The sequence below is a fragment of the Pleurodeles waltl genome, chromosome 12 (assembly GCF_031143425.1).
Source record: "Pleurodeles waltl isolate 20211129_DDA chromosome 12, aPleWal1.hap1.20221129, whole genome shotgun sequence".
Classification (NCBI taxonomy): Eukaryota; Metazoa; Chordata; class Amphibia; order Caudata; family Salamandridae; genus Pleurodeles; species Pleurodeles waltl.
The window spans coordinates 262,937,766-262,960,206 of NC_090451.1; the positions used below are offsets into that span (position 1 = coordinate 262,937,766).

At 39.9% G+C, this 22,441-nt stretch overlaps 1 protein-coding gene across 1 annotated transcript in view; it reads right to left on the bottom strand.

The window, feature by feature from the left end:
* Positions 1 to 22,441, bottom strand: part of ZNF423 (zinc finger protein 423) — a 397,152-nt gene that overhangs the window by 322,569 nt on the left and 52,142 nt on the right. The window contains exon 2 of the mRNA XM_069218319.1: positions 19,045 to 19,101. Within this exon, the coding sequence (XP_069074420.1) occupies positions 19,045 to 19,101 (57 nt within the window). The remainder of the gene's footprint in view (positions 1 to 19,044; positions 19,102 to 22,441) is intronic.

The window sequence follows — 22,441 nt, forward strand, 5'->3', positions numbered from 1 at the left end:
ATATCACGGCTTCCTTTATTCTTTCTCCACCACATAACATTTTCTCAGCATGGTAGCCTGGCTTCAGTCTGGCTTCCTAAAATGTACAGTTCATTTAAGCAGGAGGACGCTAAATAAATTTATCCCTCAATGGCAGTCAACATATGAATCACAACAATGGAGTGATAAGACTGAAACAGCAAGAACTGATGAATACCCACCAACTGACCTCCCCCCATGTGCACCAGTGTCCACTTTGAAAGGCCCACCAATACTGCATTTGCAAGCCCATTCTGGCGAGCACTATGGCCCGGGACACATCTCTGAAGTTGCTATGTAAATCACCTGTGCTGGGACACACTTATCTTATGTGCTGGCAAAATGCATCCTCCAGAGTGAAAGTTGAGACGTGTTCAAAAATGGCAAGAACCGGCCACATCTTTGAGTTGAAATTATATGGAAGAAGCTGGATATGGCATGTTATTGTATCGAAATAAACCATGACAGCTGACATCTCAGCTCGAATTATAATGATGTGGGACTATCAAGTGAAATTGATCTTAATATCTTCAAAACACAGAACCAAGTGAGACAGTACGAAGTGAAGATCTTTTGTGGCAGAAGCAGACATTTTGCGCTTGGCATGGTACCAGTGTTTAATGTGTACAGGTGGTGGGTACCTGCAGTTATTGGGGACCACAAATTATTTTTCATCATCAAAATTTGACCCACAGTGTGAGAGAAAGATATAAGAGAGTGCAAGAAGCTGGAAGAAATGGGTATAGGAACAATAACAAAGGGAAAAGGCAGGGATAAAAACAAAAGCATGAAAGAGTGAGAAAAAGAGACAATATAACCTGGTGAAAGGAAGAGGTAGGAAGTGGAATCAAAATGAGGCACCTTTAGTACTCCACAACCTTGGCATTCAGCAGGGGGCTCCTAAATCACAGCATGTCACTGAGCCTTTCATACAAATACTAGCTCTCTCTTTATAAAAGCAGGGCATCTCTATGGTGGAACACCTCGGAATGAGGAGCTGCAGCATCTTTACATTTCTAAGCATAGCGCCAATGCTAAGAATGGAATTTTATAGCAAGTCTGCGTTTTTGGAAAATTAAAGTAAGGAGTTCCCTCAAGGTGTTTGCAGAAACCCAACTTTGGAAGCAATGTGTATTTCCATCTGGAAATCAATGGACTTCTTGCAAGATAAATTATTTTAACCTAGGCTGGTGGGATACCCATTTCCTTTCAGCCCCAATTATTTACGGATGACTGAAAAACTGTACAAATTAAAGGGACAGCTTAGCAGTGCCTTCATTATCATTGCTGCAGTCTAATAGAACATGGCTACTAGGGTGCAGTTATGAAATGGGGGGCTTCTAGAAGGCCCCATGCCTGACAATGAAAAGGCATTATTTTGCATCATGAAGAGTAGTCTTCACAAAGCCTTTCACTCAGAGCAATAAACCGTGGCATGCTGCTTTGACCAAAGAGATAGCATGAAGGTTTCTGTACTGAAATAAACATACCAATTTAGGCCTTATTGGTAAACCACACACCAATGTAGTGCTGACAGACATTTCAGTAGCCAATTCCATTTTGAAAATGTATACAATTAAACCATGTTAACTAGGCACTGTATTTACAGCACTGCGAGTCTAACTCCTTCCAGGGACCCTTCTCAACAAAATCAACACTTCCACAGAAATCTTTTCATGTGGAGTCATAGCACATGCTTACCGTTCACTAATTATATCCAGGTCCACTGGAATTATGCGACAGGTGAGGACCAAATTATGTGGTAAAGTTGACTAAATCATGCAATATAAAAGGCACATTATGCGATGTAATGGGCACATTTTGTTACTGTATTACGCCTTTATTTTGTCATGTTCACCCACGTTAATACTGCCTTAAAGATTCCACCTCAATATTACCAGTTTACAACTCAAATACAGCAATAAGCTAGTAAAAGGTGACCAGCTAACAATTGGGAAGAGACTTCCACTGTGCGGCAAAATAACTTGCTGCACTTGTAGTAACCATTGATGAACTGGAGTTAGAAACCAAGCTTTTTCTGTGAAAATTTGCAAATTATGCAGCAGACGATGGATCATGAGGCATTATGCAAAAAACGCCATGCCCTTAGAATAGCATAAATATATTTGCCGTGATTATACCACACAACTTTAGTATCTTGCATTACGCTGTGCCAAGTTGCTGATGTACATAGTGCCTGCAGTAAGAACTTGGTGCTTCACAACATTTTGGCACTACACATATCAATAGTGCCATTATAATAACCTCAGAGGGATGATGAAAGACCCACGTCTATTGGTTGTGAAGCTGTGATCTACAAATTGTTCATATATCCTTGCAACATGCACTGAACCTACTGAGTTCGACAAACGCTGCACAGCAGCTAATCAGCAGTTAAGACAGGCTGCATCTCTCCGCGGGATGGGGCAGCAGAATGTTTTGCCCTTCCGGTCTATAAGTCCGCCCTTAAATCCAGGAAGGACACCCTACACAAGCTGGACTGGGAAAAGTTGGAACTATCTGCGATGGGCACCAATAACACTTTTTCTGGGACACTGTAAATCGAATGAGGTCAAGAAGTACCCTTGTTAGTTCTCTCCTGAAATTTACCATTTTAGGTTCTAAATGGGTGGCACATTTTTCATCCATTTACCATCTAGAAGAGAATGTTGAGTCAGTCTCAATTGTGGGTGTAAAGTTATGTAATGCATCTCCTGTAATGGTGTCTCTGATGGAAGTGCCTCTGCAATCTTACAGTTTGCAGGTGGTGATTTAATAAAAACTAATGTAGCGCTTTAGGGCCCTTTGATCACAAATGTCTTCAATAATTCCTTAAACCTGGAGAACCCTCACTCTTGAAAGCTTTTGATTATCATCCCTAATTTAAAAAAGGGTGACCATATGTCCACACAAGTGTTTTAGGCCGATATCATTAATAGACAGCACTGCTAAGATTATTGGCAGGATGATTTATAATTGGCTCGTGAATTGATCACAGGAGCGCAACATTCTCTCACCCTATCAATTTGGGTTTCGTCCAGGGCTGGGCACGGTTGAGCAGTGCCTCAACTTGAGCCTGATCATCAATAAGTATACCGATGCAAGGCACTGTCCTTTGTATTTGGCCTTTATGGACCGGTCGACAGCCTTTGACTCGGTCACCAGGTTCAAGTTGTGCCGAGGTTATGAGATATGGGTGTAAAAGTATCCCTGGTGAACTTCTTGTATAATATGCATACCAATTTGGAAGCAAATATATGCTTGAGCCCAAACAGGAAAATGTCCCCTGTACTTTGGTTGAAACATGGGGTATATCAAGGTAGTATTTTGGTGCCCTTCCTTTTCATTTTAATAATTACCAAGCTCTGTCCTTACCTAATTGCTTCTCCAGTTGATAACCTAAGAATAGCCAGCACTCAGGTGCCCGCATTGCAATATGCGGACGATGCGGTCTTACTGGCCCGGACTCCCAATGCTTTACGGACACTCCTGGACTGCTTTGCACAATTTATGGGTAATCTTGACCTGCATACAAAGAATGATAAATCTCAGGTCATGGCTTATGGTCCAAGAAGCTTGGACATCAGTAGACTTACCATACAGGGTCAGTCATTGCACAGAGCAAAAGATTTCAGCTACCTGGGCATAGTTTTTAAAAGTTCGAGCTCCTGGAAGTTGCAGTTGATTAGTTCACGCCTAAAGCTTAGCAGGGCAGCCAGTGCTATTTTTAATCTCTCAGGAGCTAGAGGAAAAGGGACAGTTAGCCCTCTGTTAAACAATGAACAATGTGTTTTTGCTGCAATGCATGGGGCTAGGATTTGAGGCTATCATAATAGTTTGCTCTCCAGCGTGAAGAAAATCATATCTGTCGGAGGCTTTTGCAGCTACCGCTGACTGCCTCTAGTTACATCATCCACGCAGAGCTTAAACAGTGGTATGTTGAGGACAGAATTCAGCTGGACCCACTATTACTGTAGATTAGCATATGGGTGAATCAGAGAGCGCACATTTTGCAGAGACGTCATCCAGGACTGCCTCAGAGTGGGCAGAGGGAATGCCATTTCTTGACTGAGTTATATCACCAAAATGTTTAAGATGTTGGGATTGTGCGCTTTATATATGTCCTCTCTGAGCATTAAGAAGGAGGACAAATTTAAGGTAAAAAATCTTCTTTTTTGTGAGGAAAGAAGGTTACAAACCAAAGTGTCAAAAAACAGTGTGCAGGTTTATTCTAGGTTTTTTGCCACCGTGGACCCTGCTTTTTACCTCTTGCTAGAACTCACACGTTGTGAGAGGTCCCTTCTCCTTCATTTCAGAAACTACCCGGTTTGGCAGCTTCTGTGTCCAGGGACTAAAATCGACGCCTTTAGGTGATTGACACCGCTCTGCACCGGTGATGGTGCATCCATTCAGTTGCTCTTACTCTATATGTTCTTTTGCACAGATTTTAGCTAACCTCACAGCTTATTCCTTAAACCTCTTTAAAAATCACTGGGTCTTAGAAGATGTAGGGAGGCCCTGTTTTGTTTACAATTATTAAATATCCCAGACATCTCTTTTAGGGTGTCCAGATTTCCTTAGAACCTGCAGTTCGAGCCAGGTAAAGAAATCGTCCTGGCCTGGGTATGTAACAGATATATGTACTTTGTTTTGTGTGTCTTGAAGCCTAATCTGTTTTATTTGTGTTTTATAGACTGGCAGGCGGTTTCGTTTGTTTGAGGGGCCGCCGCATCAATCATCTCGAGAACTATTGTCTCTTTGGTGAATTTTAGAAGTTTTATTGTGTAATTTTATATTTAACCTGCAATTGTATTTTGTTGTGTCTCTTATGGCCGTGGGTGGACAAATTTAGAATAAAGAATTTGAAATTGAACCTGCTGGGTTATCTGATCAGATGAACAAGAAACTTGTCACAATTTCTTGTCTCTGACCTGTGTTGCATTCTACATAGCAAGAGAAGATGTAGCTATGGAAAACGCTGCAGACTTTTTAAATTTTGGACAATTGTGGCACAACACATCTACAAGGCTGTCATGAGGCATCCTGCGAACACTCGAAAGGACATTGTGAAATAAACCAGTCATCATACTGGCTACACTAATGCAGACTGACGAGCTGAAATCACATTGGGCATACGAGGAGATCCAGTCCACCAAAGAACAAAGAAAAAGGAGAACAGTACTCCATCCATGTTCAGTGCCGCAAGCAGTAGATCACAGTACACTGAAAAGATCTACTTCGTTGGTGTCCGTAAATAGCCTATAGAACTAGATTCCATTATTGTATCCTGTGACTAAGCCTGCACCCTCACTGACAGACAAGGACTACTGCCTTCAATTCTGAGAGTCCAATAGAAATGCATGCATTTAACAGGACTGTCAGCTATCAGTGAAATTAAAGGGAGCTGTAACACAACTCCTTTCACCAGTCTGTCAAAGCTGCCTTCTCCAACAAGCACACAAGGGTACATATTCTAAGTATTCTTCACGAGGCTTCACAGGTCTACATGTTACAGGCAGACATGAGCACCAGTATAACGCAAGAGATGCTTCTGCTATGCAAGCAAAGGGCCATACGAACAATCGGGGGGGGCATACAGTGTCTTTACAGGCAACTGTGTGAACAGCCATTGCCTGAGAAACACAAACTAGGACACGTGCATAGTTTTCAATGCAGAAAAGGAGCATGTTCAACAAATGTGATTGCATTAAAAGTGAGTGAGAACGAGCGCAGCATTGCTACCCCTATCTTTGTAAGGACAGGGGAGGCTCCTCCATTAGGGTGGAGGAGCTTCGCCCCTGCCAGCAACAGCTGCACAACTTTTACAATAAAACGATAATAAACTATGTTTATCATTTTATAGTAAAAGGGGTGGGGCCTTGGGGCTGTGACCGGGACGGGGGTGGGGGGGTAGGGGGGAGTGCATAGTACGCCCACTCAGTACGCATGTGTTTGGCTGGCCTCATGGGCCAGCCAAAAACACATGTGCACAGGTCTCTCTCCAACCCAGCAACGAAGGCACTACATTGCTGGGTTGGAGACAGCAGGCAGAGACTTTCAGTCTGCCACAGAGCGCCCTAGCTGGGCTCTCCATCCAATCTTAACACTGCTTTCATTCTGCCAGCAGCATGAAGCAGCGTTAGCATTGGGCGCAGGGCAGGCTGGGAGCCTGGGCATGCAGTCCTGTCTAGGAGGGGATGGGAGCAGCGCACGAAGGCACAGAGCAAAAAAGATAAGTTGTTAAAAAAATTACATTATTTATTTTTCGTCGTGTCCCCTCCACGCACCTTTTCCGTCCCACAAGTTACTCCTGTGTGAGGATTAGAACAACCAGCATGTGAACCAGTATTCTGATTTTCGTAACTGAAACAAACCTCATTTGGTGGAAAATATTTGTTGCACGCTTATTTATGGTCGATTAGGGTGTCGGAGGCTAGTTCTAGTAACAGAGTTGATGCCTATCCGGAGAAAGCAGGAGCTGTTTCGTTGGTAACCAAAGTTTACTGTTTATTAATTTAAGCATATTGCATGTAAAACACTCCAATCTTTCTAAAAATCATTTTAATAAAGCTTTTGAACAGTGAGAGAAAACTAAGGTAAGTCTACAGTTGCTCATAATTTCAATTTTCCTTGGAAAGAATAAAATGCGGACTGCAAAAAGCAAGGGTCCTCCATGTTGGCCCTTTTTATATCCTCGGACTTGAACCTTCCACCCCGGGTGACCTCATCTAGTGGGAGGGCAGATTCAGCTCGGCACTACTACAGGGCTTATGGTGGACCATAATTCTTCTTGAGGCCAGCTCCATTATAACACATGCTGGTCTCTGATTAGCTGTAGGCCTTTACTGTCTGTAAACCTATCAGCGCAACATCACATCTTATTTGTTCGCTACTTCAACAACTTTCTCTAATTTATCTAATGTTCTTTGTCCAACATAGTATTCTTCTCAAGTTACAGCAGAACGTACCTTAATGTTATAATGGTGTATTGCCATGACCAATCTCACCTCTCTTTTGGCTCACGTTTTGTACCTACAAAATGTGAATATACAGCTGAGAAGTGGTTTACTACCACTTTGAAAACAATCTACATAGTACAGACAGGAGTGGTTGTTTTAAAAAGGAAATGCCTTGCAAAGTAAGTTAACTACAAACATATAGGTCTGCGGGTACTCACAAACATCTGCAAAACATTTTTTCACTCTGGATCCAGCTGGACATTTAACTTTGAAACCTGTGCACCTACTCTATACACATGTTGATTATAAGCAGGGCTTTGTAATTATGCAGCAGTGGACGAACATATTATGTGTCAGCTTTGACTAAATTATGCTGCAAGAAATGGCACATTATATGACATAATGCAGGTCACTCTGTGGCAGTATTCTATCACTATTTCAACATTTCAACACATATTAATGATATATGAGCAAAGGTTTCCCTACATTAGTTTTACTTTAACACCTGAATGGAACAATCTTTATCAAAAAGGTGACTGGCTTACTTTGTCCAAGTCTATGTCACTGCACAGCACCACATCGGTTTCCTTTTTAGGAGCATCTTACCTGTTTGAGTTAGAAACTATTTTTAAGTCTGCAACTTGTGTAGCAGGTGGTGGATTATGTAAAATATTGCAGAATAAGTGGCAAGTGAAGGAATTCCCTAATCATGCAGTCACCGCCACAGACTCGCACAATCAGTGGTGAAGGTTACGCACCATTTCAAGGGTCAAAAATTAAAATACAATGAAATGTGTACTCTCAAACCAACGTCAGCAAGAAACTAAGGGCCCGATTACGATCTTGGCGGATGGATAGCCGGATTTCCAAAGGATATAATGGAATCGTAATATAGTGGACGGGATAGACGTCATGTTTGTGACGGAGTAACCCCATTCATCAAGACCGTAATCAGACCCTAAGTTATGAGCAGAAAAGCCAAAAGCAGCTACGGAGTGATTTTCCCTCAGCTGGAGTGAGCGACAATTCCATTGTCTAGAGTGTAGCACAGAAAATCTCAATGGACACTCCCCCCTCCCCCCTTGGCATATACAGTTACCCCATGGACCATCACCCAAGAAATGTCTTCAAAGTAAAGCAAACAATTGGAGTGGTGGAAAGAATTCTCACAGGCTATCTATTTTTTAGTGGAAATCCATGTAAACTATTATGGGCGAGAGTAATAATCTTATATTTCACCCTTACCTTCATCAGTGATAACTGCATTGTCTTTCTCTCATGGGAAACTTTCGTAGTGCAGGAACCCTAATATTAGCCAAGTGGCGGTGTCTTGGATACATTGAAGCTATGCCGGCTGCAAGATTGGGGACGGGGGTGGGTATTTATTAATTGACCATCTGATAGTGGCATAGAGAACAAAGCACAAAGACACTTAATTATTGAGCAGGTATGTATGCTATTAATTGGGACTCAATTGCCACTAAACACTGCTAACATCACTGTTTCAAACAACACTGTTTAAATCCAAGAGGTGTAATATGGATACATTTTTGCAGCTAACATTTTACACCCTTTCCTCATATCTTGCCACATGTTGCACTTGGTAGCACGAGAGGCGATGGAATTCAGTGGTTAAATTGAATAAGTAAGAACCTAAACACCTGGCCTCAAATCCCAAGTTAGACACTTGGCCAAAAACTGTATAATTCTTGGTAAACCATTTAATCTCCATGTGCCTGAAATGGCCATAGTCTGAAATAACAATTTACCAAATACCACCTATTCATGACACATTAATTAGAATGCAGGCAATAGCTCTAGTTACATTTTTTAAAACCACGTTTCATTCTGCCTCTTGGTTGCATCCATCATGGCTTGTTCTTCTGCTGAACAGTATTTAATTTGTAAGTCAGGCAGATACACCGTGATGTTCATAGGTTTCAAACAAGTTTTATTCTCCATTCAAAGGTTGGAGTCATCAAACTGGGGAAGTGCAGTTTTCTTTATAACAAATAAACAAAAACCCAAGCACCCTCCCCACAGGGAAATCAACACATGCACAGAAAACACAAGCAATAACGTTTGAGGGGGTCTATTGTTGCTGCTGAGCCCCCTTCGCCGCTACTCTAGGTAGTGGTAATTGTTCCGTTTTTACCAGTTCTCAGGGTTTGCCCTATCCAGCATGCTGTACAAGAGTGATTAATTGTGCTTATCTGTGTATGCCTGTAAAATACCTCTGTGGTAATTTTCAAAAACTGTTGCAATCATTGAACTAGCACACCGATATCAACTAAGAGTGATATGTAACACAACCGCATATGCTTGCCTGTAGCAACAGCCAGCAATTCTCAAGACATAATTGGAAGGACTCATCTTCCTCCAAGTGGACTTTCCTGGTAATTATCCTATGGTCCAGAAGAAAGCTACCATAAATAGCACAGTTGAAATGGACACCGTCCTTACAAAACTGAGACTGATGCGTAACACCTTGAAGAATGCTTTTATATTTGGTCAAAGTACTGTTTTTACCGCAGTGGTTTTATCTATATTTCAAAAGGTTGGAATGTTTGAGCCCTTGCTCCTGAATAAAAGTAATAAGAGTAGTTCACAATGTTAGGCTCTGCCTTGGTCATCTTCATCAACAAATTTGTATTGTTTGTGAATCAATTTTTTGGTCAAAAATAAATTGCAAGGTGTTTTTTTTTTTTTTACTCAATTATACTGACATTTTTGTTTCCTATCATCCTTTTAAATAAGGCTGTGGGTACCTTTATTGTTAGCACTTTGTTAAAACTTGAAACACTGACATGATCTAAATCATGTACATGTAATACAATTAGTAACCTTAGAGCTCATCTCACCTATTGTCACCAGATTAGACCCACATACCACATACTGTTCTTTGGAGAAATGATAGTATTCATGTCACAGAGCACCTCTTAACCCACGATCAGGATTTCTAAATTACATAATATTGACTGCAAGTAAAACATGTTTCTAGGGGTATTACGTGTATGGTATGGTAGAGGTGGCAGTGAATCTAGGGGCTTTCATACATAGGCAATTTGGGGACTGTTAAGGTATCAGCTAAACCGACAGTCCCCCAAGAGGAAGGCTCCTTAAACTAGCCTTGTTTCACCCATCAGGAACAGAACATTGGACTCATGCTTTGCTTTTGAGGAGTGCAATAATCGCCATTCACAGAGCAATACAATTAAAGAAATAACATAATTGATAAAACCTTTTTCAATCAAAACCAAGGACAGTTGTTCCCCTTTAAATCAATGGGCTCCTATGCAAGTAAATTGAAAAAGGAAACATATCAGTATACATCTGTTGAGCCGGGTCAGGACCACCATTTGATCAGCCTGAGCAAGTCCAGCTGACACTTGAGGTAAGGTCCAGTGAAAATGTAACCTTACAATTAGAGGCGTTTTGGAGTTCAAATATCTCCAGAAAGGATTTTCACATCTTGTGTGTGGATGGCACTGTGTTGGATAGGTGGAGTCTGAGTTCATGAAAGAGTGTGTGGTAACAATCAAAATATCAAAATGGAAAATGTGTCTCCAGTGGCCAATACAGAATTTGAAACTTTCTAGTAATGAACCAGTACAGGTTGAAATAAAATGGAGTTCTATGACCTCAGACTGGTGACAGCCCTTACTGAAAGGTCTTCATGCTAATGAAAAGGCTCCAAGGAGGCCTAATTGCAGTGGTCCCAAACAAAGGTGTGATGTTTATTGGATAGCGCCAAAGCGTATCCAGGTTGAGTTCTGGAGTTTCAAACTCGGATGCAGGCAGATCATGGATACCACAAACCTAGGATTTAGGGAAATGCAGGCTTATGATTTATGTTCAGAAACGTTACTGTATGGCCACACCCCTAATTTGACACTCAGCAAGTACCAAAAGTGATGAAACACATCTTGTTTCTTCCTTGCAGGCTAGGAATAGGGCAACTACAATTTCACAAATCTAACCTAGTTGTTCTTTCGGACTTCTTCTATCCACCTGATGTTTACAGTTAACATGCCAAAGCACAAAGAATTACCAATGCTTGGGGACTAAAACGCAAGGAAAGCAGTCCACGAACAGCCTGCAAAGTGCTTTACTGTGCCTGAGACTAATTCGTGAATCTGTCTCTCTCCCACTTCTAGTGCAGACTGTGGGTGTTGAATCAACACAAGTGTGTGGATAGCAGAAGCAACATCACACCATTTTTTACCTCTAATGACATTGTAGATTTGATCCCTTGTCCAACACGTAAACTATCAAAAGATTCCTATTTTCTAATTAGCAGATAGTTATATAGACAAGGAGAGTAAGTAAACAGAGACCTAATGTTCCTGCCATTCCTTTTGTGACCCGAGCACAGGGATAGTCCGGTCTCATCTAGAAGACCTTTTCAGGTGAAGAGATTCTCAGGAATACCCATTAACATAAAAATAGGGTTGACAGCCAGTGCCCTATTTAGGAAGATGCCCGTTAGAAGTCCATAGAAACAGGAAACATTTTAAATACAATTTAATACGTTTTCAAAATTTCAGAGGATTCAATCAGATATTTCTACCTTACACAAACTATAGCTGCCATCAGCAAGATAAGAAAATATATTTTATTTCAAATAAAGTCAAAATAAGCAAAACACTATTCATTTTGTTAGGTGTCACACCACAGTTGATGAACACCGTGCATCTAAAACGGAGAAGCTGCCCACATATAAGCTTATTGAGGTTTGTATAAATGTAATAAAAATACAATGACAGTTCCAAACCAAACAACAAGCATTAACTCAGGTCACAAGCATTTTACCAGTATGGCTGTAACTGGGATGCATGTGCTGTCCAATACAAAAGAAACACCTAGGGACTAACCAGAAATATTCAGGCCGCCAATCCATGTGGAGGTGAAAAACAAGGCTCCAGGCTCTGTGATAAGGTTCAGTAGATCAATGTCCTCACTTTTTATTTAATATAACATAACCCACTGACATAACTTTGAAGCTGGAGCAAAGTGACTGTGACCAACATTGATGGCAGATAGCAGGTACACAGACCCCAAAGGTGCCTAGTAAACAATGCCTATGTGGCACTCTCACTTCCAAATTGAGCTATGAAGGACTCACATGCCACACTTATGCCAATGATGGACTGGATGGATACCATGGCAAACCAATTAAATGCAGGGAAAAGTATTCAAAAGAGTTAAATGTCGTCAATACTGTAAAACGTGAAAACGAACTTGCAAGTTGACAAAGATATCCCAATCAATGTGTCAATTTCTTTTTTAACACTCATTGAGCTCCTCTAATGAAAGTTTAGGTAAATTGGCATTCTCATTATTAAAGATACCTCGAGTCCAAAAACCAACAGTCTTATGATATGTTCACAGTACAAACTATGATTTCTGTTGATCCAGTCACACACACCAAAGAGATCACTCCACCTTAAAACAATCTTCAGTATGGTTTCAGCCTTCAAATGTGGACAGAAGCCACTTGTAGATTATGTGTGTGAACACTTTCAAAAAGTACTCTAAAAATGTACGTTCATGGTGGTACTGTTAAAATCACCACTTAAATATGTCATGCAATAGCGTTGATATAAAGGATGATTCTTTCTGAAAAACGTGGGGAAGAAACCCTAGATTCTCACCAGCTGCAAAGCGCACCTGCGAAATTGCCTGTTTTGAGCAGACCGACATACCACACCACAGACATGCATAACATGGTCTAAGGTTGGAGAGTTGTGAAAGTGAGGCAAGGAGTTGTTCTCCACAGGGGATGCAGGAGCTCACATCATACCCTGCAACATCATGATTATTTAAAAATATTTCCAGGGAAGGAAAGGTATGAAATTAACAATTTCTGAAACACAGAAGGTTTATGCTCATGCGTTGATCACCTACTCCTGCCAGACATACCAATGCCAAGCTCAGCTTTAGGAAGCGTTTTGGGCTTCAGTGGGTTGCCTACAGTTTGGTCTATGAACACAGACAGAATACACACATCAGATGGTTGAATTGTCAGATTTAATGATAGCCGCTCGCTGTGCACAGAACAACGCAAAATCATAATGGTTTGATACATTTGTTCAACAAGTGCAGTACAAGTCTAGGGTGTATTCTCAATTACTATCTAAAGCTACAAGCACGAAATGCTTGAGGTGTCTGTACTCATCTGAATGTTCGACTCACTTTAAGGGAAGGGCCTCTGGCTTGGGCGTTCCTAGAAATGCCCGTGACTTATATTGATGGCCGCTAAGAAATAAATGCCCTAGGAACCAGTGATCAATCCTGAACTTGAAGTTTGTGATCAAATTGAGGCATGACATTTGTATTACTTCCTATAGACCCAGTTACCATTCATCGTCTAATTACATATTTCAAGAACCAAACCTTCAACCAATTGGATCTAGTGGAGCACAAGTATCTGCTGGAGCACAAGGCACAGTTTAATTAAACAGAGTAACATTAACCGTTTATCGTTTGCAGTAGTGTGCTACAGTTAGTAATCATCTCTTCTACAAGAGTGTATGCTTTATTAAAGACCAGTGTTTACGTTGTGTGCTACGATGAAGTTTATGGTTTGGTGCCTTTGTCTTTTTTCGAGAGGAAATGGTGGGTGGTGGTTGGGGGGGATGCTCCTAATGAAACAGGAAAGCTCTTGGCATTCAAGATCCGTTTGCGGTGCTCTGAATCTACAATAACATCTCTGTAACTGTAAAGGGAAAATTAGTTTTAATTTACAAAGAAGTAGGTAAAATACACCAAACTTTGCAATAATGAGTGTGCTGCTAGCTAAAGCCTGATTAGAAGAATCAGTGGTAAATTCTAGTACAGTGCTGCATAAAATACGCAAAATTGTTTTTCGATAGCCCCTTAAATGCTCTATTACTGTTCTAACAGTCTAAATTAATCTGGCAAAATGCCCGTCAATAAGTAGACTCTGGACACATTCAGTGACGGGTTTAGCAATGTTTACACAACATAAGGGAATGCCTCTAAAATGGGCTAAAATCTATACTTCTGTACTCAACCTCCTAGCGGGACAAATGTAGCTCTCAGACCAGACTAAGTTTATCACACAGATTAACATGATTTCCATTCAGTGTTAAGCAAGAAACCCAAAATAACTTTCCTCTAAGTAGAAACTTTTATTTTCTAAAAGTAACCTAATGAATAAGGAGCTGCACACATTCAATTCTCCAATCCCCCAGGAAGAGACGGTTGTCAATATACTGAGAACAATCATCAAACTGTTCAGCCTTTTAGTTCCTAAGGAGTAACCAAGTAGGTCCTTATAAAGAAAGATTCAGGGGGTAGTGGCCTGACGAGGCACACAGTAGATGCATCTTGTTGCACACTCTGCTCTGATCCTGTTCTACAGTGGATTCCTTGCTTCACTGGCCCCCATTTTTGCAGAGATCACTTCCGAAGGCGGGGGTGAGCCTGGAGATCAAGTCTCTTCACTCTGGCAGCTTGCAATTCACGTCAGTATGGAGCTGGTGAAGACCACAAAACCAGGGACTTTTGGTAATACTACTAGCCTCATACAGGGTGGCAAGTGGAACCAGAGGCCGGAACTGGAAATCTGAGCACACAGATAGGCATTTGGATTTGCCGCAAGGACGACACTGGACTCAACACTGGCTGCCAGACAGAGGGAAAATACTGATACTCTGGGTATGAAGCCACTGTCTACGGACAAATAAATGGAGGATGCGTCTTGAGGTTGGGAGCACACTTCAACTTTTGGACTTGGGTATGGACCGCACCTTAGCACTATAGTGTAAAGAGGCAATACCTCTTTCTGAAGCTAGGAAATTGACCCTCAATCATTCTTGGCCTAGGACATTGGCACCACACCAATAGAATTTGGATGCAGCCATGTGGGAGAAGATGGAAGCAGAGCAGATATACAAACCACAATAGTTCACAAGTGGAAGCTAACCAAACTACCCAGGTTTCGATATACGTCTTCCGAAATGGAGAGAAAGCCCCAGCTATCACAAAGATACAAGCACACGTGTTTCATAGCCCCTGCAATGAGATATATGTGGTGTTAGAGGGACCCCATAAGGTGATTGGCAGCCTCAGGGATGGAGGAGGGAATTTCCCTGCTAGTATCCAAGGGAGGGCAGGGAGGTAATATTCAGCCTGTTGCCTTATGTTTTGGAGACCAGGAAAAATTTTCAATATAACAGGAGAATAACCATCACTAGAACCTTGGGGGTAGCAGGAAAATCCTGGGACTGAAACATCTTGAACCTGGAGGGACAAAAGAGCAACCATTCATACTGGTGCTAGCTGCTGCCAAGGCAGTTGTGCCTCATGGAAGCATGTGAGATGCAAAGCTCAGCTCTCAAATCTAATGGCTCAATGTTGGACCCCCTGGAGGAGGGACAAACCTAAGTATGGTTGATGTGACTTGGGATTGTTACTTGGGGAGATCCTCTACTAGCAATGACTTAATGGAATTGTCACAGTTTGTTCCAACAGCAGCTACAATGTAAGTGGATGGGAACATTCTTATGTATGCTAATTTTTCCATTTGTTAAATTTCAAGCTGGGGTTACAAGGAGTTGTTCACCAGCTCCTAGATTAACAGACAGAAGTACCAATAGACTTCACATTCAGGGGTGTAAGGTATTTAGGTCAGCATTAGACAATTCTTACTGGTGTCACAATGATTAAGATTGTTTGCATTAATGCCTGTGGACTCAATTCTCCTTCTAACAGATTAACAGTCCAACACTGGGCAGGGGTGTGGAATTTAATAAAATATTTACTTGTCCATGGAACAGGTTGCTTCATAAATCTACTTGTCCTGTAAAAAATAAAAAAATAAACTACTTGTCCCTTTGGTGGCATGTAGTGCGGCGACAAATTATGGCAGCGGTCTCACTATATAAGAGCTCTGATAATAGCCTCGGATTATGCCAGGGCTAATACTATAGTAGGGCTTGAGTACTAGAAGTTTCCTCATTTTGGCACCTTTCTACAGATCTATATACTGGTCTGAAGGAAGCAGTAAGCTATAGTTCCAGGGTTGGAATGCCTTTGAGTCTGTGCAAACTTCCTAACTTGCGTGTTTTAAGTATTTTCATTAGCTTTTCTCTAATCGTTTCCCATATTGAGAAAGGCTGGAAATTTACTCCTGACAAGGGCAGAAGTAGACGTTCTTCCACGGTTGTGGAAAAAAAAGTGTTTTGAGGGAAAATAAACTTGTAAACCATCAATGGATTTTTGCACGAGCAAATCTACACGTGCACATGTGCTCATGCTAAAATATAGTTCACAAATATTTTCTAGGAGTACAAATTACCGATGATATTCTGTAAATTCATGTGAATTTGTGAAAGCCAGAATTCTGCACTAATGCAAAGACATATAGCACGGGTGCACTTCTGTGACTTTCTAAAAGAATTGAGCCCCTAATAAGGTCTGGTGTTAACCAAGAGCTTTACTTTTTTTAAAATTCTATTTCTCTCTCTTTCCACCTATTGTCTGGCTTTATTGTGAGCAGCAGATGATATTCTGCTCTTTCATAAAGAGCATATTGACACACAAAGACCAAAGACGTTTTGTTCAGTGTCTGGCACTAAGGTGATAATGTGTGCTTTTTGTTACAATGAGGAGGGCCTGGCAGCTCCCACAACAAAGTTTTACAAACGCCATGTCAAAACAAAACACGCATTGACAAAACCAAAAAAACTGACCACCAATGTCAGATCGGTTGGCTTTGCCAATGTGTGTTTATTTTCCTGTTGCCCATAATCTTGTTGAAACTAGTTACACTGGTTTTCCATCATTACTATTTTTTGGAAATACTGGCATGGCCAACACGTTTTACTAAATGACGCTTCAAAAATGTGGTACCTAAAATTTCACAGTAATTTAGCAAACTATTTTTTTCCTAGTTGCATTCTTTTTCTGAACATTTTATTTTGAAAACACAATCATCAGTCTTGATTACAAGCTTCCGTTAACATTTGCATCTAAACAGAGAGCATCCTGGGAGCATTATACATAGCCTCATATTGTTAAACGTTTCAAACATGTGTTTACATATTTTTTTACTGGAGCCACTGTCAATTGTGCAGTCCAAGCTTGCCACATTTATTTAAAGCGCTCACCCTAAAAATAAAGGCTTTGCATTAATGAACCATAAATACAAGTTCAAACAGCATTAACACATGGACATAAATATTATCTCAACTGGAGATAGTTCCCTTCCCTTTAAACTAGCAGCCAAAGGTTTGGCAGTGCAGGGGTTAGGCCTACCTGTCCTAAGAACAAAATAAAGATGAAAACTTGCCCTTGACCTGGGGAATATTTATTAGGTCCAAGAGACACACTTATTCAAAAAAAGAATGGTATCACTTAAAATCTAAATGGTTTCTTTTGCAGTTATTTACGTCTGGTCAAGCAAAGATCTGGGAGAATGAAGCAGCAGTTAGTTGCTCTTATTTCCCAAGCCTTCTAAGATAAGGTTTGTAGAGTGGTGCACACACTGGGTGGGTGCCTCAAAATTCCTACTTAGAATAGGCCAGTATCGACCCTCTTTGACCATTAGGCCAAGAGAACTTTATCAAGACCACATTTACAGGCATTTTACAATTGACAGAATGAGATGCTATCATCCGGTTTGATTTTAACATAGTGATGGATGGTATTAGAAATACATTCAACCAGAGAAGCAGGCTCTTTATCACAGTGGGGTGGGGCCCACAGACTGAGCTGGAGGATATATGAAGCACACAATACTCTGACACTAATCACTTCAATTTGTTTTCAAAAGCACAAAGCACCTATGCTAGACAGGATCACTTTGTGATGTCATACCTAATACTGTCCTGTGAGTCTCATACTCAAATATTGGACATTTACTACTCTGCAATAATAACCACATGTTTACAATAAGGTATCGTCATGGGCCCAGCTGCTAGTAGATGGTGCTAGTGTATGGTAGGCACGTAAAAGAAAAGGCATAGGAATGTACTAGCTGATAACTAACTGAGAATGATACAGGAGATAATAGTGATCATAATATCTGGGATGCACTTAAGGCTGTAGTTGGGGGGGCATAATATTAAAATCAACCAGTTTAAACAAGACAAACGAAAAGCTCAAACCCCTATAAGCACAGCTAAAAGAACTAGACCTGATCCATAAAAGAACATGCTTAAGATGTGTTGCAGGGCTATACTGATAGGAGCAGGACTATGACAGAATGTTTTATATAATAGTTATGAAATCTGTCCAGGCTCTGCAACTTGACTGCCTTGAGTCTGGCTATTCCCAGAGAGCTTGCTCCTGTTTGATGGGTTGGTCAAGCAAAGATACTGCATTTGTAGGACTTTCAGATATGCCATCACTCTGATGAGGGAAACATCTTCTGCCTTATATAGGTCACCCTAAAATTCTTTAAAGGCCTTTCTTTGAGGCAAGCAGCCATTCTGCCGTAGAAACAAAGCTAGTATATTATAGCCTGTACATTTTGAGCAAAAGTGCTAAAAAGGATAAAGTTAGCAACTCAAATGGGCCTTTGAAAAAGGAGGGCTCTGGTATCGTAAAAGGTCTTTAAATAATTAATTCCATGTCTTTTTTTTAGAACACAGATTTCTAACTTTGATTCTCTCCGTTTCATTTTCTACATATTTCACAGCAAGTGGGTATGGCTTGTTGGAATGTGATCAACATTCATAAAAATTTCCAACACAAGAAATACACTTTGCACATGTTCCAAATGCAAAGTGTATGTTAAGGTGTAGAAATGCTCAGATATAAAGGACATTGAGCCTAATGGATAACCAATGTATTTTTATTTTGTAGAATATCATTTGTCTTCTGGAAATCACATTGGCCAAGTGTATTTATATGCACTGTTTATCACTATTTCCAAAGCCACAAAAGCTTTAGTTGGTGATGACTATCGGGAACAATTAGGTCAGCCACGGTCTGGTTGATTCTCACACCATTATTACAACAATGTAACTGAATAAAAAAAATAAAGACTTTAGAGTATTTTAGGGGTCACATTTAAAAATATTACTAAAGCATTTACCTGAATGAGTCAAGGAGTCCCAACTCAATGGGAATTCGGAGGATTCACCCTCTTCCACTGAAAAATAAAATGTAGTATTTTAGACTGTATTGAAACCAAGCAGCATTTTAAACAGTGACTTAATAAGTTGAAAAGTATTAACCAAGAAGGCATTGCAGCTTAGATTTTATTAATAAAAACAATTTTGCTATTTCAAAATATGCCAGTGACAGCATAATTTAAAAACATGGTACACTACAATTTGTGATAGCCAGCAATGAAACCAAATAAACAATTCTGAATATTGGACACAGTAACATTTCTAGTACCTGAAACAATTTCTTAGCACTATTGAATCTGCCACTTTGAGACAGCCCAGAAAATCCATGATGAGCAGGAATAACCAGTAATAAACTTGGAATATCAGATTTACATTAAAAATTGAAGTAACAGATGTAGCAATTACTATGTAATTCTGTAATGGGAATATGCAGAAAAAAAGACTCTCCCAGGGCTATGCACAAAAATAAAACAGAGAAAAAGTTTGTAAAATAGCTTTCCTTTGGACACGTTCTGAAAGCACTAGCTGTTTAAATACAAAAATCCAGGAAACTTTGGGCCTGATTACAACCTTGGTGGATATGATACTCCACCACAAACGTGGCGAATACACCACACGCCATTTAACAAGTTCCATAGGATATTATGGAACTTGTAATACGGCGGAGAGGAAATCCGTCATGTTTGTGACAGAGCATCCTATCCGTCAAGGTCATAAACAGGCACTTTGTTTGTCATGCTCCTCACTGCCAGGTATCCAGTGATGAGAACAGTGAAACAAAGAAGCCTGCAATTTGAAACTAGTGTACCACATATGAACTTGGCCAAAAAAAGAACAAGTGAATATTAGAGCAAGTGGCCACTGCAAGTAATTCCATTATTTTAAATAAAATCTTTATTTTTTTTAGGTCAGGCACCAATAAATGATCAGGAAGCTATGGATACAACCACAGAGAGAAATGAGGTCTGGGAAAATCTCATAGTCCTGGTGAAGATCTCTTGTAATTAAATCAAATGAGGTTGAAACGCACAACACGGAGGTGCTGCTGACAAGTAATAAAAGAAGGACAAGGATTTATAAACTTTTGGGAATACCTTACTTAGATAACAGAAAAATAATGAATAAACCATCAGAATAGGTTTCCCGCCTATATTCAGAGTGATTCATTTTTAAAGATATGATAGGAAATCTACTATGGGCCTTTGTCTTGTAAAATGGATAGCGCTTTGTGTTTAAGTAAGTTTCGCACTAAATGTGATGACATTAATTCACTGAAATTTTAGTTGTATTTGCTTATAAATTAATATTTGAAATGTCCAATTTAAATTCATGCTGTCCTTTATGATAAATTCTTTACTAAAAAGTGGATGTTTCTCAGTGAGAATTTGCAAATCCGCACCTTTTGCTTCTCTCTGTCATATAGTTTTAAATCTCCTAATTTAAGACTGGAATGGGACTTCCATGATTAACCCACAACTGAAGGTGACATATATTTTCAAACTACCTACAACAGCAGGAAATAGAGGATTGGGCTACAAACACCAAATATTCTTTGTTAAATTATTTCCTTGAAATACTTCTGCGTTAGTTTATAAGCAAAAAACGTACCCAAAGTCAGCCCTTTGAATATGCAAAAGGAAGTACTAAATTAAATCATTTAGAGAAATCTTACGACAAAAACGCCTCCAGTGTCAAAAGGTTTTCATTTGAGTATTTCCTTTAATTCATTAACAGTGAATAATCAAATTGAATTTGTTACTTTAAAATTAATTCTCAGGCACAATCTGCATTACCCGATTTGGTTAAAATTAATATTGTACATTACAATGAAAATACTTCAGAGATCTTCAAGCATACACACTTTGCATTCTCAATTTGGGTTTGCCACTTTCCAACATGATTTATATGATATTTGTACCCACTGTGTAGTTTACTGTACCCTATCGTGCAATTCACGAGTAAATACAGCCCATATTTACTGCCATTCAATTATTAAAATGCATGCCAATTAACACTGCTCAATGGCAAGCACTACAAATATTATTATAGTTTGGGCTACAGTTAATCCTCATAAAGCAGTGCTTTTATAAATCCAGATCCCACTTGAATGATAATTACCTATGTGCTACAGGTTTAGAAATAACAGGGATCAAAAAATATTTAATATATCTAGTATTAAAATATATATTTCGGGTTGTCATGTATGACGGTCCTCAAAAGCCAGTGTATAGTTCTTAGGGGCATCTACAAAACACTCAGCCTTTACCCTTACAGTTATTGATGTCATCAGAATTTTCAATATTATGTTGATAAAGCATCTCTCATCATTCACTGTAGGTACCTTTATTTATTTTTATAGTCCTTGCTTGTGATATAGAGGTATTTAATAGATCTAAGTCTTTCATTGTCATAACTTCCATTCGTCAGGTTTTCTACCATGGGCTGTACAGTTATTGATGGCCTTGTGAGCCGCCCAGATGTATATTCATTGCAGGGCCACAGAGTAGAAGGCATTGCTCTCAGTGGACCCAATTCACTATGGGGGGGGGTGTCCTTGTGGTATATGAAAAGAGAAATAAATTCTCTGAAGAAACTCATTTTTTTTTTTTATTTTTTTTTTAAATGACATTTTTGGTTGGCTTCTCATGTCTTGGCGTTGAAACATATGGTCATCCACATAGTACCCAACTTGTTTGGTCTCAGGGCATCTTTCAAATACCTCTGGTTTGAGCAATTATTTGGTTTTCTTCATCTCACGTTGAAGCAGGAAAATGTAATAAGGAGTTATTTTTTTCCAAATAATGCAGAAACATTCTTTGGGCAAAGTGTTTAGCAGTTGTTTGTGTGTTCTCTTATTGAAAGGCACTTCTGAAATCATGACTGAAAATTGATTTATTTTCTGTAGTGACAAAATTCTGACAAAACTTGCTAAGTTCTAGTTCAATAATGTCCTAGTTTCTCTGAAACAACACTGTGCAGTCTATCACATCTTCAGCTCGGTCTTTAATTAAGCACACAAACAGATCATAATTTAGGTAAATGTTATCGTATACCAGTAAAAAGAGAAAAGATGACATCTGTCCTGAAACAGAAATAATTGTCTGCAATTTGGACACAATTTGTGTTGAACACCTATAGTGATACGATACGAAACATTTGAGATGACCACATGCAAGAATGTGATAGCAATCACAATACCATGATGCTTTGTTTTTGCATTACATATTATTGACATCCCTTTAAAAATAGATTAGCAACTAAGGGCCTTATTCCGACCCTGGCGGTCTAATGGCGGTTGCCCCACGGTCGGACCGCCAGCACCACCACATTACGACTTCACGATTGCCTGGCGGTGCT